The sequence below is a fragment of the Hypanus sabinus genome, chromosome 14 (genome assembly GCF_030144855.1).
Source record: "Hypanus sabinus isolate sHypSab1 chromosome 14, sHypSab1.hap1, whole genome shotgun sequence".
Lineage (NCBI taxonomy): Eukaryota > Metazoa > Chordata > Chondrichthyes > Myliobatiformes > Dasyatidae > Hypanus > Hypanus sabinus.
The window spans coordinates 51317913-51333492 of record NC_082719.1 but is presented as its reverse complement, the minus strand read 5'-3'; the positions used below and the strand labels follow the sequence as shown (position 1 = coordinate 51333492).

Sequence of the window (15580 nt, the reverse complement as noted above, 5' to 3'; positions counted from 1 at the left end):
CTCAATTGCCTCCTTTGAAAGTCCAGCCCACATATTTATTCCTCTATGCACAAAACCCAGTGTCTTGAAAAACTATTCAGCCCCCATAAATATTTTCACTTTTTACTGTTTCATTTTCTAAATTTAAAATATATTGAAATAGACATAAACCAACCTTGTAAGGCTGAAAAAGTGATCATCCCCTTTGTAATTACTGTGCTAACTTTCCTCAGATGCAATATACTATGTTACCTTACCAACTCACCAATTTGTTGATGTAGAAATTTGGTTTTCAATTAATTCACCAGAATAAATATCCCCATTCTCTGTAAGGTCCAACAGTATGGTAGATTTTCAGCAGGCGAAACCAAATGAAGAGAAAAGGCCATTCAAGTCAAGTCAGGGTAATTACAGAGAAGCACAAAACTGGGGATGGTACAAGGCCATGTCAAAGGCCAAACACACCTTGGCACGCAGTCCATCATGAAAAAGTGGGGGGAAAATGAAACAACGCTGCCTAGGTCACCAGAGAAGAATGGCACTTGTAAGAGAGGATGTTATGACGCCATCAGTCGCTCTTGAGTGAGCAACAGATATCAGTGGTTGTAACTGGAAATGAAGGTTATGGCTCCACAATCTCTAAGAGCTTGCACAAAAATTGTATTTATAGTAGAATGCAAGGACCAAATCCTGGTTAAAAAATAAAACATAATCCTTGCCTGTAAAGACTTTGCAAAGCATCACTTAGAAGATACTGTAAAGATGTGGAAGAAGGTCTTGGGGTCGATTAGACTAAATTGGAACCTGTTGGCCTCAACACTAAGCGATACATGTGCCATAAATCTAATACTGTGCTTCAGCCAGGTAACAGCATCTCTAAAGTATGGTGGAGGTAGGATCATTCTATGGGGATGCTTTTCAGCGGCTGGGACTGATGGAACGATGAATGTTGCTAAATACAGAGAGATCCTAGATAAAAATATGCTAGCCTCTACCAGAAAGCTTAAACTAGGGAGGTGGTCCATCTTTCAACAGGTGTGGAATACACTGCCTCGGAAGACGGTGGAGGCCAATTCTCTGGATGCTTTCAAGAAGGAGCTAGATAGATATCTGATGGATAGGGGAATCAAGGGATATGGGGACAAGGCAGGGACTGGGTATTGATAGTGAATGATCAGTCATGATCTCAGAATGGCGGTGCAGACTCGAGGGGCCGAATGGTCTACTTCTACACCTATTGTCTATTGACACCCAACCCAAAGCACACTGCCAGAGCAACCACGGAGTGGATTCAAATGAAGAAAATTGATGTCCTTGAGTGGCCCAGTCAGAGCCCTCTCCTTAACCCCACTGAACATCTCTGGTACGACCTCAAGACTGCAGTCCACCACTGCTCCCCAACTAAAGCTCCACAGCTTGAGGAGTTTTGTAAAAATAAATGGGCAAATCTTGCTCCATTACATTGTGCAAAGCTAATAGAAACTAATCCAAAAAGACTACTAGCTGTAATAAGTATGAGAGGTGATTCAACAAAGAATTGAGCAAAGAGGGATGAATACTTTGAACTGCTGATATTTCAGTGTTTGAATTTTTTTGTTTTGCAATTTGCTCAGTTTTTGGGGCTCTACTGTGGAGGGGGAGGAGCATGTGATTCACAAAAGAAGTACTCAGTTAATTTGATAAAAATCTCATTTATGTGAACAAAAGGATTAGGGCTGAATACTTTTATATGGCTCTGTAGATATATCAAAGCTGTGTGCAGAATCAATTTTTTTAAGCTTCTCCTTAAGTAGTCAAAATTCAATTTATTCCTTTAAGAATCTTGCCACATAATCAGCTTGTTGCAGTTTAAGTAGATTAAGGAGGAAATTAATTTAGATGCCCTTTTTCACATTGCTTCCAGAATTTGAATATCCTCATTTCAATGCACTGAGCAGGTCTCTACATAGCATTCCAGCTGTTACTTTTGCAGTGCCATGTAGTGATTTACCATCACCTCCTGAAGTTTTTTATTTCTCTGTGTACTTGTACTTAAATCCAGTAAAACTTTGTTACTGATACTACATTACAGTAGTGTTGATTTCCGGAAATTATCCATTAATACTGCTAGACTTTGTCCTCCATTATGTGAATTGCAAAGAGGCAATAACCTTATTATTGCTATTACATTCTCTTCCCAAGTTATATATTAACCTCTTGATATAGCACTTCCACTCCTCTAGTCCACCACTTTCCAAACCTACAGGGAAAGGATGGTAGGGTACAGGAACTATGGTGTACAAAGGCAGTTGAAAATCTAGTCAAGAGGAAAAGAAAAGCTTACAAAAGGTTCAAAAAACTAACTAATGATAGGGTTCCAGAAGATTATAAGGTTAGCAGGAAGGAGCTTAAGAATAAAATTAGGAGAGCCGGAACGGGCTATGAGAAGGCCTTGGCGAGCAGGATCAAGGCATTCTTCAAGTATGTGAAGAGCAAGAGGATAAGATACGAGAGAATAGGACCAATCAAGTATGACAGTGGAAAAGTGTGTATGGAACCGGAGGAGGTAGCGGAGGTACTTAATGAATACTTTGCTTCAGTATTCACTACGGCAAAGGACCTTGGCAATTGTAGGGATGACTTACTGTGATCTGAAAAGCTTGAGCATATAGACATTAAGAAAGAGGATGTGCTGGAGACTGTGGAAAGCATCATGTTGGATAAGTCACTGGGACCAGACGAGATATACCCCAGGCTACTGTGGGAATTGAGAGAGTAGATTGCTGAGCCTCCCTTTGCATCATCAATGAGGACAGGAGAGGTTATAGAGGATTGGAGGGTTGAAGATGTTGTTTCCTTATTCAAGAAAGGGAGTAGAGATAGCCCAGGAAAGTTTAGACCAGTGAGTCTTACCTTAGTAGTTGGTAAGTTGATGGAGAAGATCCTGAGAGGCAGGACTTACGAATGTATGGAGAGGCATAATACGATTAGGAATAGTCAGCATGGCTTTGTCAAAGGCATGTCATGCCTTACGAGCCTGATTGAATGTTTTGAGGATGTGACTAAGACACATTGAAGATAGAGCAATAGATGTAGTGTATATGGATTTCAGCAAGGCATTTGAGAAGGTACCCCATGTCTGGCTTGTTGACAAAGTAAGGAGCATGGGGTCCAAAGGGACCTCGCTTTGTGGATCCAGAATTGACAAATAGAAAGTAAACAGTGGTTGTAACGGGTCATATTCTGTATGGAGGTTGGTGACCAGTAGTGTGCCTCAAGAATCTGTTCTGGGACCCCTTCTCTTCCTGATTTTTATAAATGACCTGGATGAGGAAGTGGAGAGATGGGTTAGTAAATTTGTTGATGACACAAAGGTTGGGGGTCGTTGTGGATAGTGTGGAGGGTTGTCAGAGGTTACAACAAGACATCAACAGGATGCAAAACTGGGCTGAGAAGTTAGATAAAGTATGAAGTGATTCATTTTGGTAGGTCAAATGTGATGGCAGAATCGAGTATTAATGGTAAGACTCTTGGAAGTGTGGAGGATCAGATGGATCTTGAAGTCCGAATCCATTGGGCACTCAAAGCTGCTGTGCAGGTTGACTGTGGTTAAGAAGGCATATTGTGTATTAGCCTTCACCAACCATGGGACTGAGTTCAAGAGCTGAGAGGTGATGTTGTAACTATATAGGACCCTAGTCAGATCCCACTTGGAGTAATGTGCTCATTTCTGGTCACTTAGCTGCAGGAAGGATGTAGAAACTATAGAAAGGGTTCAGAGTAGATTTACAAAGATGTTGCCTGGATTGGCGAGCATGCCTTATGAGAATAGGTTGAGTGAACTTGGCCTTTTCTCCAGGATGAGAGGTGACCTGGTTTTAAGGTACTTGGAAGTGGGTACAGAGGAGATGTCAGGGTAAGTTTTTTATGCAGAGTGATGAGTGCATGGAATGGGCTGCCAGCGATGGTGGTGGAGGCAGATACAATAAGGTCTTTTAAGAGTCTCCCGGATGGGTACATGAAGCTTAGAAAAGTAGAGGGCTGTGGGTAACCAGAGGTAATTTCTGAAGTAAATACATGTTCGCCACAGCATTGTGGGCCGAAGGGCTTGTATTGTGTTGTAGGTTTTCAGTTTCCTCTTGATTCCTTTAAAGGATGCTTTGGTTTTCATGTCACAAATTCTGCAGCCATCCGACACTACCTTCATCAGCATTATCATCTTCTACAATCTCTGGGGGTAAGCATAATTTACTTCCATTATAAATTGTGGATTCTAAGGTGGCTGATGAGGGCATTGTTGGATGTCCAGACTTTGCTACTTGTGGGCGAGGAGGTGTTTGGCAGCAAGTCTGTGCACAGCTTTCACTGGGTTTCCATACCAAGAGATGAGGTTCATAGTTCCATGCTAGGTTCTTTTTGAAGAGGATTCCCATGAGCTACAAATTTAATTTACTGATTTAAAAAAAAATTGAAGTATTTGCTCTGACTTCTAGATAATTTCTTGTTGTGCAGAGGCTAGAATAACAAGCCTGTTTTAAAAGGTTGATGTAGGACAAACAAACCCTTTATTTACCCTAAACCAGTTTTAAGTTCCCCAGAAACTCTCCCTGTATTCTTATTTTCTTTCTTTCTGGTGAAATGGATTTGAAAGATCTAAATTAAATATGGGGATTTGGGTGTGATGTTTACATACAGGTTTGAGGATGCGATGGAGGAAGTGCAGTAAAGGTTCAGCAGGAAAGGTGAGGCATTCTGGCCATGTCCTATCTTGAGTTTAAAAGAATGAGAAATGATCTCATTGAAGTACACTTTTTTTTGTAACTATGTCTTTTCAGTTATCATAATTATGTTTGTGGTGTTTGACTGTTGGTACTGTGTTATTGCACCTTGGCCCTAAAGGAACGCTATTTCATTTGGTTGTATTCCTCCATATGGTTGATTGACAATTAATCTCCACCCAGTCAAGTTCAAGTTTAAGTTGATGTTTGTCCATTCCTGGAATGTCTAGAACTAGGGACCACTGTCCCAGAAAAATGAGTTAGCTACTCAAAGCAGACATAAGAAGTCAATCTTTAAAATTTTCTTCTGAAGGGGGCTATGAAGGCTCAGTCACTGCATATATTTCAGATAAAGTTTGGTAGGTTTTTGGATATTAATAGAATCAAATGATATGCGGTCAGAGCTGGAAAATTATGCTGAGGTAAAAGATCAGCCATGATTTTACTGAATGGCAGAGCAGTGCAAAGAGCCAAATATCCTGTGCTCCCTCCTTAATCTTATTTCTAGAGGATATGGGAACAGAAGGAGATGAAAGAAGGCAGAGGAGAGAGAAAGACTTTAAAAAAAATACTGGAACAGAGTGGTTAAAAGTGCACAGGAAATCCTGAGAATCTGAAGAGATGCTGAAAAAACTCAGGCAACATCTGCAAAGCAACACAAATAGTTAATATTATAGGTTGATGATTTTTCTGATACAATGCTAAAGGGTGGTTATCTGAAAACATGGAATGCTATATTCATTCGTGAGAGCTGTAAAGAGCTAAGTTGGAAGATGTGATTCTATTATTGGGCTTCACTGGAATGGGCAGTCAAGTTGGGAGCGGAATGAAAGAATTGAAGTCCAGGATCAACCTTGTGGAATGGGCAAATATGTTTAGCTACGTGAACACCCAATTTGCATTTGGTTTTCCCGTTCAGAGAAAACTACATTATGAACTACATTTAGTGCACTAAATTGGAAGAGGTACTAGTGAATAACCTGGAAGAAGTGTTAGGAATGTGTGAAGAGGTAATAATGTAGGTGTTGCTTTTTTCTGCAGTTCCATGGGAAAGAATGATGATACCTTGAACCACTGTTTTTGTAGCAATCTTTGTTTTTATTTTACTTTTCTAGCATTACGTTTTACTTCTATTGTGATTTGTATCTCACATGTTCAATTCCTTACCTAATCATTCTGATGAAAGGTTATTGACCAGACATTAATTCTTTTTTTTCCAACAGTTGCTGTCTGAATAGCTGAATATTTTGAAGAGTCTTTAGCTTCAGATTTCCAGTTCCTTTAAATTTAGTTACTTTCCCACCACAAACATACTGTATGTGTACTTGATTCAAACAGTTATATAAGCTATTCTAAAAGTTCAAAATAAATTTATTATCAAACTACCCATATGTCACCATTTACAACCCTGAGATTCATTTTCTTGCAGATTCACTGGTAAAAGTCTCTATAAAGAAACTGAGATAGTTTCATAAATAAACTGAATCAATAGTCATGAATGCCACATGTATATATAAATTACTCAAATCAAATTCTTCTCTTCCATGCTCCCATTTCTGTTTCTCTGGCAACAAAATCAGCATTGTCGCCTTTAGCATTTGACTGGTGGAGGATGGTGACAAGACGGTCTGCTATATTTTACAATCTACTCTGTTGACACATAAATTTACTCTTCAATTAAGTTAGGTCATAGAGCAAGCATAATAAGATCTACTAATGGAACTTAGAATCCATTCACTTATTAAACAGACCCTTCCTTTCTGGAGTGCTCCATCATTCTTTCACAAGCCATCAAATATAATTGAATGAATCCAATAGACTTAAATTTGATTAGATGAAAATTTTTATTTCTTATCAGTCATCGAAAGGTGACATTTTGAGCAGGGTTGGTGGTAAATACCTTACATACATGTCCATAAGGAAACAATATTGCACAAAAGATTAAAATTGCCAGTTCTCCTTGACAAGTAATAAGAACTTTGCACAAAAAATATTATTAGACCTTATTTTCAAAAGTACCAATTATTTTAAGTTTATCAATTAGAATAGATCATCTGGGTACAGGAGTAGGTTTTCCACGCATTATTTTCAGCAGGGAGCTAAAGTCTTCTAAAACAGCTCCATACTCTACATACCTAAAACTACTGGGGTGGGCATCTGTTTTCCCTCCTGAAGAAAGACATAATTTGCATTTACAATTATAATTCTTTGGTTGGAATTCTGTGGGTATACCATAGAACCATAGAACATTACAGCACAGAAACAGGCCTTTTGGCCCTTCTCGGCTGTACCGAACCATTTTTCTGCCTAGTCCCACTGACCTGCACCAAGCCCATATCCCTCCGTACTCCTGTATTCCATGCACCTGTCCCAAGTTTTTCTTAAACGTTAAAAGTGAGCCCACATTTACCACTTCATCTGGTAGCTCATTCCACACTCCCACCACTCTTTGTGTGAAGAACCCCACCCCCAATGTTCTCTTTAAACTTTCCCCCTTCACCCTTAACCCATGTCCTCTGGTTTTTTTTCCTCCCCTAGCCTCAGTAGAAAAAGCCTGCTTGCATTCACTCTATCTATACCCATCATAATTTTATATACCTCTATCAAGTCTCTCCTCATTCTTCTATGCTCCAGGGAATAAAGTCCTAACCTATTCAACCTTTCTCTGTAACTCAGTTTCTCAAGTCCCGGCAACATCCTTGTAAACCTCTGCACTCTTTCAACCTTATTAATATCCTTCCTGTAATTAGGTGACCAAAACTGCACACAATATTCCAAATTCGGCCTCACCAATGCCTTATACAACTTCACCATAACATTCCAACTCTTATACTCAATACTTTGATTTATAAAGGCCAATGTAGCAAAAGCTCTCTTTACTACCCTATCTACCTGTGATGCCACTTTTAGGGAATTTTGTATCTGTATTCCTAGATCCCTCTGTTCTACTGCACTCCTCAGTGGCCTACCATTTACCTTGTATGTTCTACCTTGGTTTTTCCTTCCAAAGTGCAATACCTCACACTTGTCTGTATAAGACTCCATCTGCCATTTTTCAGCCCATTTTTCCAGCTGGTCCAGATTCCTCTGCAAGCTTTGAAAACCTTCCTCACTACACCTACACCTCCAGTCTTTGTATCATCAGCAAATTTGCTGATCCAATTTACCATATTATCATCCAGATCATTGATATAGATGACAAACAACAATGGACCCAGCACTGATCCCTGTGGCACACCACTAGTCACAGGCCTCCACTCAGAGAACCAATCCTCCACTATCACTCTCTGACCTCTCCCATTGAGCCAATGTCTAATCCAATTTACTACCTCTCCATGTATACCTACCTAGTGACTGAATCTTCCTAACTAACCTCCCATGCAGGACCTTGTCAAAGGCCTTACTGAGGTCCATGTAGACAACATCCAATGCCTTCCCTTCATCCACTTTTCTTGTAACCTCCTCAAAAAACTGTGTGTGTGTGTGCATGTCTCTCTCTATCTCTATCTCTATATATAGACAATATATAAATGGAGTGTGTGTGTGTTCTACCTCATATACATCTTAAGTATTTAGTCACTGGGAAATGACGCCACACCTATTTTCAAGTACTCAAGTATTCAAACTTTTACTTCAACTTTGTCATCAATAGTCAAGTAATTTTAGCATGAATATGCCGATGCTGGAATTCTGAAATAAAGCAGAAGCTTTGGCAGCATGTATGGAATACAAAGCAGAGTTTCAGATCAGTGACCCTTCAAAACCACTTACAGTCATGTTCTGATAAACAGGATCCTGGAGGACAGCTTCAGCAATGATGCTATTGAAGCTGTTATTCATAAAGTGGTAGCTGATTATTCTCAGCTTCCTTTGCTTAATAGTCTTGATTGACCAGCAGGTAAGGTTTATCAGTGACTGGGAATGCTGTGATTTGGAGGTGTTTAAGTAGTGTGTTGGTTTTGCTGTACGAGGGATTTCTTAGTCTGGTTATGCATAATTTATCTGCAAGTAATTACATTATTGAAGTTTTCAGTGACTGGGTACGTTTTCAACTTTTGACTTTTTGATTTTTTTTTAAATATTTTAATGCAGTGGCTGGAAAACTGTAAAAGGACTTTTGGTGCAGGGGATAATCTCCAAAGAACCAATAGAGGTGCACAGGTGAGGGTCTGCATTTTTCCATTCTTCTCACACTCCATCCCCACTCCCATATAATGCATTAATCTTTCCGTTTATTGATGTTAAGGAGGAACACTTAGAAGAACTAGAAGGCTGGGCTTTAGTTTAATTATTTGAAGGCGTATTTCCCCAGACCAAAGATCTTATGGTAACTGTTCTATCCTGTACAAATTGATTACTCAAGAATTTATTATATATTGTTGGTATCATTATCACATCTGTAGATAATTGTACAGATTTCCTCCTATAGCTGAAACTACTACTACTATCTTTATTAAAAATTGAGCCTATGGGAAAGTAAGCTGTGGCCTACCCTTTGGGAATTATGTGTGTTATATAAATATGCCTATTTTTTAAATCTGTAAGTATGATGAATTTGCTGTGGCATCATAATTTATTTGTGAATAATACTTTACAGCTTTCTGATCCATAGCTTGACTATGTTTAGCTTAATGTGAATTTACAGTTGGGTTTAGACAAATAGATGTGGCTGCCTTAGAACTACTTAAAATTATATTTCTCTGAAATGAATTAGAATCAATGTCTGGTTGATAATTTTCCGCTGAAAGTTCTAATAAGTTTGTTTATCAAGTCGTATATGTAATTTGTGAAAGAAACAGATTCAGTTGCCTTTCACTTTGTTTTTCCATAATACAAATAAGACCTGTTAATTGGTCATATCAACAGTGCTATTATTCATCCTTAGATACAGGAATAAGTTACACAATGATAATTCACTGTGAGATGTAAGGTACTGCCATAGAAAATTTGCTGCCTTCAATTCAGAATATGTCATTTTTTAACTGCACTATTGGCAATGTGTTCTCTAAATCCTAACAGGCCTATTCATTATTTCAACTGTATTTGGTAATTTAAATTCATGTATTGAAGAAATTTGGAATTAATTAAGTTATTTCAGTAAATTTTACATTGCTATATTGATGAACATCCATATTGTTCAGTGTTGATATTTATAACCATCCTGTTAAGTAGCACAGAAGAAAGCTGCCGAGCTCACTGTGTCTCTACCATCTTTGCTAAGGCATTTGAAAACATGCAATACCTTGTATTTTTCTTGAACCTTGTGTCTTTTGCAAAAAAATCCATGATCCTTTCATAAGTAATTCCTCACCACCTCCCCGTACAAAACGTTTCATCCTTCAACAAGAATTCTTCCACCTTTTTTCTGCCGCCTTATTCATTTTGGATTTATAGAATTTCCTCACTAACTCATGTTCCCTGGTAATTTTTAAAAAAGTAACAAATCTTCACAGCCATATGGCTCTCCCACCAAATTGAGCAAAGAAATGTGCTAACACCATAGTGATACATCTTTGAAATTCTCATGATGTTTATTTTTTTTTGTTGGGTCAGCAAACTATGTTAGTTCATTACATTAAAAACATGATTATGCTAAAGCAGGGTACAAGACATTTTGATCAGCAAACACCCAATGGATATGTAAGATTTCGATCTGGCCTAGTGAACCAGATGAGAAATTTTCTTTTTAAAGGGATAGCTGAAGTAGTAGACAAGAGCATGTCTGCGGAGATAAAGTTTGGGCTTAATGAGTGAACAAAATGATTATTAGAACCATAGAACATTACATCACAGTAACAGGCCTTTTGGCCCTTCTTGGCTGTGCCGAACCATTTTTCTGCCTAGTCCCACTGACCTGCACCTAGGCCATATCTCTTCAAACCCCACTCATCCATATACCTGTCCAAGTTTTTCTTAAATGTCAAAAGTGAGCCCGCATTCACCACTTCATCTGGCAGCTCATTCCACACGCCCACTACTCTCTGCGTGAAGAAGCCCCCCCCTCCCATGTTCCCTTTAAACATTTCCCCCTTCACCCTTAACCCATGGCCTCGGGTTTTTTCTCCCCTGGCCTCAGTGGAAAAAGCCTGCTTGCATTCACTCTATCTATACCCATCATAATTTTATATACCTCTGTCAAATCACCCCTCATTCTCCTACGCTCCAGGGAATAAAAGTCCTAACCTATTCAACCTTTCTCTGTAATTCAGTTTTTCAAGTCCCGGCAACAGCCTTGGAAACCTTCTCTGCACTCTTTCAACCTTATTAATATCCTTCCTGTAATTAGGTGACCAAAACTGCACACAATACTCCAAATTCGGTCTCACCAATGTCTTATACAAACTCACCATTACATTCCAACTCTTATACTCACTACTTTGATTTATAAAGACCAATGTACCAAAAGCTCTCTTTACAACCCTATCTACTTGTGACGCCACTTTTAGGGAATTATATATCTGTACTCCCAGATCCCTCTGTTCTACTGCACTCCTCAGTGTCCTACCATTTACCTTGTTATGTTCTACCTTGGTTTGACCTTCCGAAGTGCAATACCTCACACTTGTTAGCTAAATAAAAATCTCATGGAAATAAAGACATGTTATTAAAAAGTTTAGGAAAATGCCTGAGTGGTTGGAGTCAGAGTAGCATTGGATAGGTACTCAAATTGACAGAGTGTGCCTTGTGCTCTTTTATCACAATAAATATTGTGGCTGCAGCTATTCGTGATTAAAAGCCATGTATCCAAGTTTGATGTCACAAAGATAAATGGCTTTATAAGTACTATAGCATTAAATTACATAGAGATATTAAAAGATTAAACAAGTGGACTGATTGTGGTAAATGGATTTCAGTGCAGCCAAGTGCAAGGTTATTTGTTTTGGCTCATACTCTCTAAAATGTTAACAAGTTCATAACCAAAAAAAATTCCTGCTTAAAATGGCATGATCAGATAAAGAAAACAAGTAAATAGAATGCCAACCTTGTCTTGACTAGAAAATGATAGAGGTTATGCCAAAGTCTTCCAAAATCCCAGGTTAGGACTGCAGATTGTGTGTAAGTTGTTTTGAACATCATATCTTCAGATACAGGAATAGGACTTGATCCACTGTAGTGTAGATAGCTAAGAATAGGAGACCCATAGTATAAAAGGTCAAAATCATAATAGAGAATAGAATTGAGAACAAAAGCATCTGTTTAACTGTCTCTGTTCATATGATCTATTTTATGAGCCAAGGACTAAATTAAATACTCCAAACTCTTTGCAATTACCAATCCATGTCTGTGGCCTTGTATTTATCCTGTTTAACATTCCAAAGTAACTTGTTCTGTGTTTGGTGAAAACAAGTAGATTTTAGGAAAACGCAGTTTTTCATAACACCTCAAAAATATTCTTGAGTTTGTGCCAATTAGCCCTTTCTAAAATGATTCCACAATAACCCCAATAACTTCAAATAAAGAAGACAAGCATAGATGGGCAGAATGTGACTTGAGTGTCCACTAAACCTGAGTAGAAGCTGCAGTGTTCAAGTGATTTTCATTCAGTGTATTGCTATACTTTCCTCTGGACTCGATGTGTTATATCTGATATAACACATCTGATATATCTGATATGCAAGACCCTGCAGCGGATAGAGAGGTCAGCTGAGAAGATCTTCCCGCCATGCACCCCTCATACAATCTCTTCTCCCTCCTGTCATCTGGGAAAAGGCTCCGAAGCATTTGGGCTCTCACGGCCAGACTATGTAACAGTTTCTTCCCCCAAGCTATCAGATTACTCAATACTCAAGCCTGGACTGACTCCTTGCCCTATTGTCCTGTTTATTATTTATTGTAATGCCTACAGTGTTTTTGTGCACTTTATGTAGTCCTGTGTAGGTCTGTAGTCTAGTGTAGCTTTCTCTGTTTTTTTTTAACATGGTTCAGTCTAGTTTTTGTACTGTGCCATGTAACACCATGGTCCTGAAAAACGTTGTCTCATTTTTACTATGTACTGTAGTACCAGCAGTTATGGTCGAAGTGACAATAAAAGTGAATTGAGTTGACTTGATTCTACCATTCATTCATGTTGCTTGTCAGGCCGTGTTTATTCAGCTGTTCCAGGTCTCTTGCCAGTTTACACAACTTTTCCATTCCTGGAACCACTTCTTCATATTTTCTTCATGATACCAGTCATAATGGAGAGCAATTATTGGCTTAATCACAAACATACAAACCTTGCATTCAATTTCCATCTAATTCCAGGAGTACCATGTTTGTGCACCCTGTCTCAAGCAGGAGAAACAAGCTCATTGACATACCTCTGCACCCCTTCATCATTGCTTTGTTGATGACCATTCTGAAAGGTGAATGGATGAGTTTCATGTAAGCATTGTTAATTGGTTGTTGACTTAACAGAGAGAAATTAGTTAGCTGCTTTCTCAGAAACAACTTTACCTGTGTATGCTATGCTATCAAGATTACATTAACCAAATTAACATTGTGTCCTCCCAAGCAGACTGCGAATTCTGTTTGTCATAGAATTATACAGAAGATGCTCCACCCTTTGAGCATGTTGGGAAATTATGTTAAACCAAATAGTGAACATTTTTCAAACATTTCAAGATGGGTTGCTTATTAAAGATAGCTATATTAACAGCAGTACCTGAAAAGGATCAAATATTTGTGATATGATCAGATTTGCTTTGGCTGCTTCTAAGATCTACAGTCGAGTGTCTAAAGAGGTGCTTCAAAGTGCTGTTAATGAAAGGTTTTTAAGGGGGGTGGATCAAGTAATTAAATCACAGATTGGATATTATCTTATGGAATGGAATAGGCTTGAGTGGCTTATTCCTTTTCCCATTTACAAATAATTGCCATTTAACTTTTGTCCATTTGTAAATAGCACCAGTATTTTCATTCCCTTAAATATTCCATCCTTGAAATAACCCTAATAAATTTACCCTGTATTCTCTCCTATGGCTCTCATTACCTTTCTATAATGAAGCTCTCTAAACTGAATCATTATCACTTAGTTTATGCTTCTAGTTATAAATCCATGGACGCTAACAATATTTTTAATGGCTGCACAAAGATTTTCAGGGAATTATAAACAGTACCTTTTAGTCTCTATATTCTGAAAGAGGTGGCTGAAGAGATTGTGGAAGCATTAATAATGATCTTTCAAGAATCATTGATTCTGGCATGATTCCAGAGGAATGGAAAATCACAAATGTCAGTCTACTCTTCAAGAAGGATGAGAGGCAGAACAAAAGAAATTATAGATCAGTTAGTCTGATCTCAGTAATTTGGAAGATGTTAGAGTCGATTGTTAAGAGTGAGGTGATAGGGTACACGGGCACATGATAAAATAAACCATACTTTCTCTCTTTTTAAATCTTTTTATTGACTTTAAACAAACATAAATGAAACATTGAGTCCAAAGAGCTTGAAAGTACATAATTAATAGGTTAAGGTATAAATACAAATAGATGATAATCCATATATAATAACCTCCCAAACTCATAGTGGTTACAAAAAATGGAGAAAATAAGAAACCCCCCCCCACAAAAAAAAGAAAAAAAAACCTAACCAACATGGGCCATTGCATTATGTCAAATATACACAGTAGCGTCAATAACTCCGCACCTCCATCCAAATAATTAAAGGTGGTAAGAATAAGGTTTAGGAAAAGTCAGTTTAGCTCATATGAAAATGTTGAATAAATGGTCAAATTTCTTCAAATTTAACTGAAGGGTCGAAGCCAACACTTCTAATTTTTTCTAACCTCAAACAAGAAATAGTTTGAGAAAACCACTGAAATACAGTTGGAGGATTAATTTCTTTCCAGTTCAATAGGATAGATCTTTTAGCCATTAATGTAACAAATGCAATCATCCGCCAGGCTGAGGGGTTAAACATTATCCGCCATTGGTAAACCAAAAATTGCAGTAATAGGATGTGGTTGCAGTTTGATGTTCTGAATAAGCCATAGTCAGCAAGGTTTCCTTAAGGGAAAATGTTGCCTAGTGGATCTGTTGGAATTCTTTGAAGAAATAACAAGCGGGATAGACGAAGGTGAATTGGTGAATGTTGTATACTTGGATTTTCGGAAGGCCTTTGACAAGGTGCCACACAATGAAGCTGCTTAACAAGCTAAGAGCCCATGGTGTAACAGGAAAAATTTCGAGCATGGATAGAGCATCAGCTGATTGGCAGGAGGCGAAGTGTAGGAATAAAGAGAGCCTTTTCCAGTTGGCTGCCGGTGACCAGTGGTATTCCACAGGGATCTGTGTTGGGACCACTTCTTTCTATATTATATATGTCAATGATTTGGATAACAGAATGGATTGCTTTCTGACCAAGTTTGGGAATGATACAAAGATAGGTGGAGAGGCAGGTAGTTTTGAGGAAGTAGAGCAGCTTCAGAAGGATTTAGACAGATTCAGAAAATGGGCAAAGAAGTGGCAGATGGAACATGGTGTGGGGAAGTGTGCCATCATGCACTTAGGTAGAAGAAATTTAAAGTGTAGATTATCTTCTAAATGGGAGAGAAAATTCAAAAATCTAAGGTGTAAAGGGACTTGGGATTCTTCATGCAGGTTAATTTGCAGGTTGAGTCCATGGTGAAGAAGGCAAATACAATGTTGGCATTCACTTCAAGAGGACTAGAATATAAAAGCAAGGATGTGATGTTGAGATTTTATTAAGCACTGGTAAGACCTCCCTTGGAGTATTGTGAACAGTTTTAGGAAGAAAGGATGTGCTGACTTCGGAAATTTTTCAAAGGAGGTTCATGAAAATGATTCCGGGATTGAAAGGCTTGTCATATATGAGGAGCATTTGATGGCTCTGGGCCTCCACTC

General features: G+C 38.4%; 1 protein-coding gene across 9 annotated transcripts in view; it reads left to right on the top strand.

Moving 5' to 3' along the window:
• fryl (furry homolog, like) overlaps positions 1-15580 on the top strand; it is a 346929-nt gene that overhangs the window by 305079 nt on the left and 26270 nt on the right. For all 9 annotated transcript variants that reach the window (XM_059989161.1, XM_059989159.1, XM_059989158.1 and 6 more), the window contains one exon: positions 8829-8897. In XM_059989161.1, the coding sequence (XP_059845144.1) occupies positions 8829-8897 (69 nt within the window). The remainder of the gene's footprint in view (positions 1-8828; positions 8898-15580) is intronic.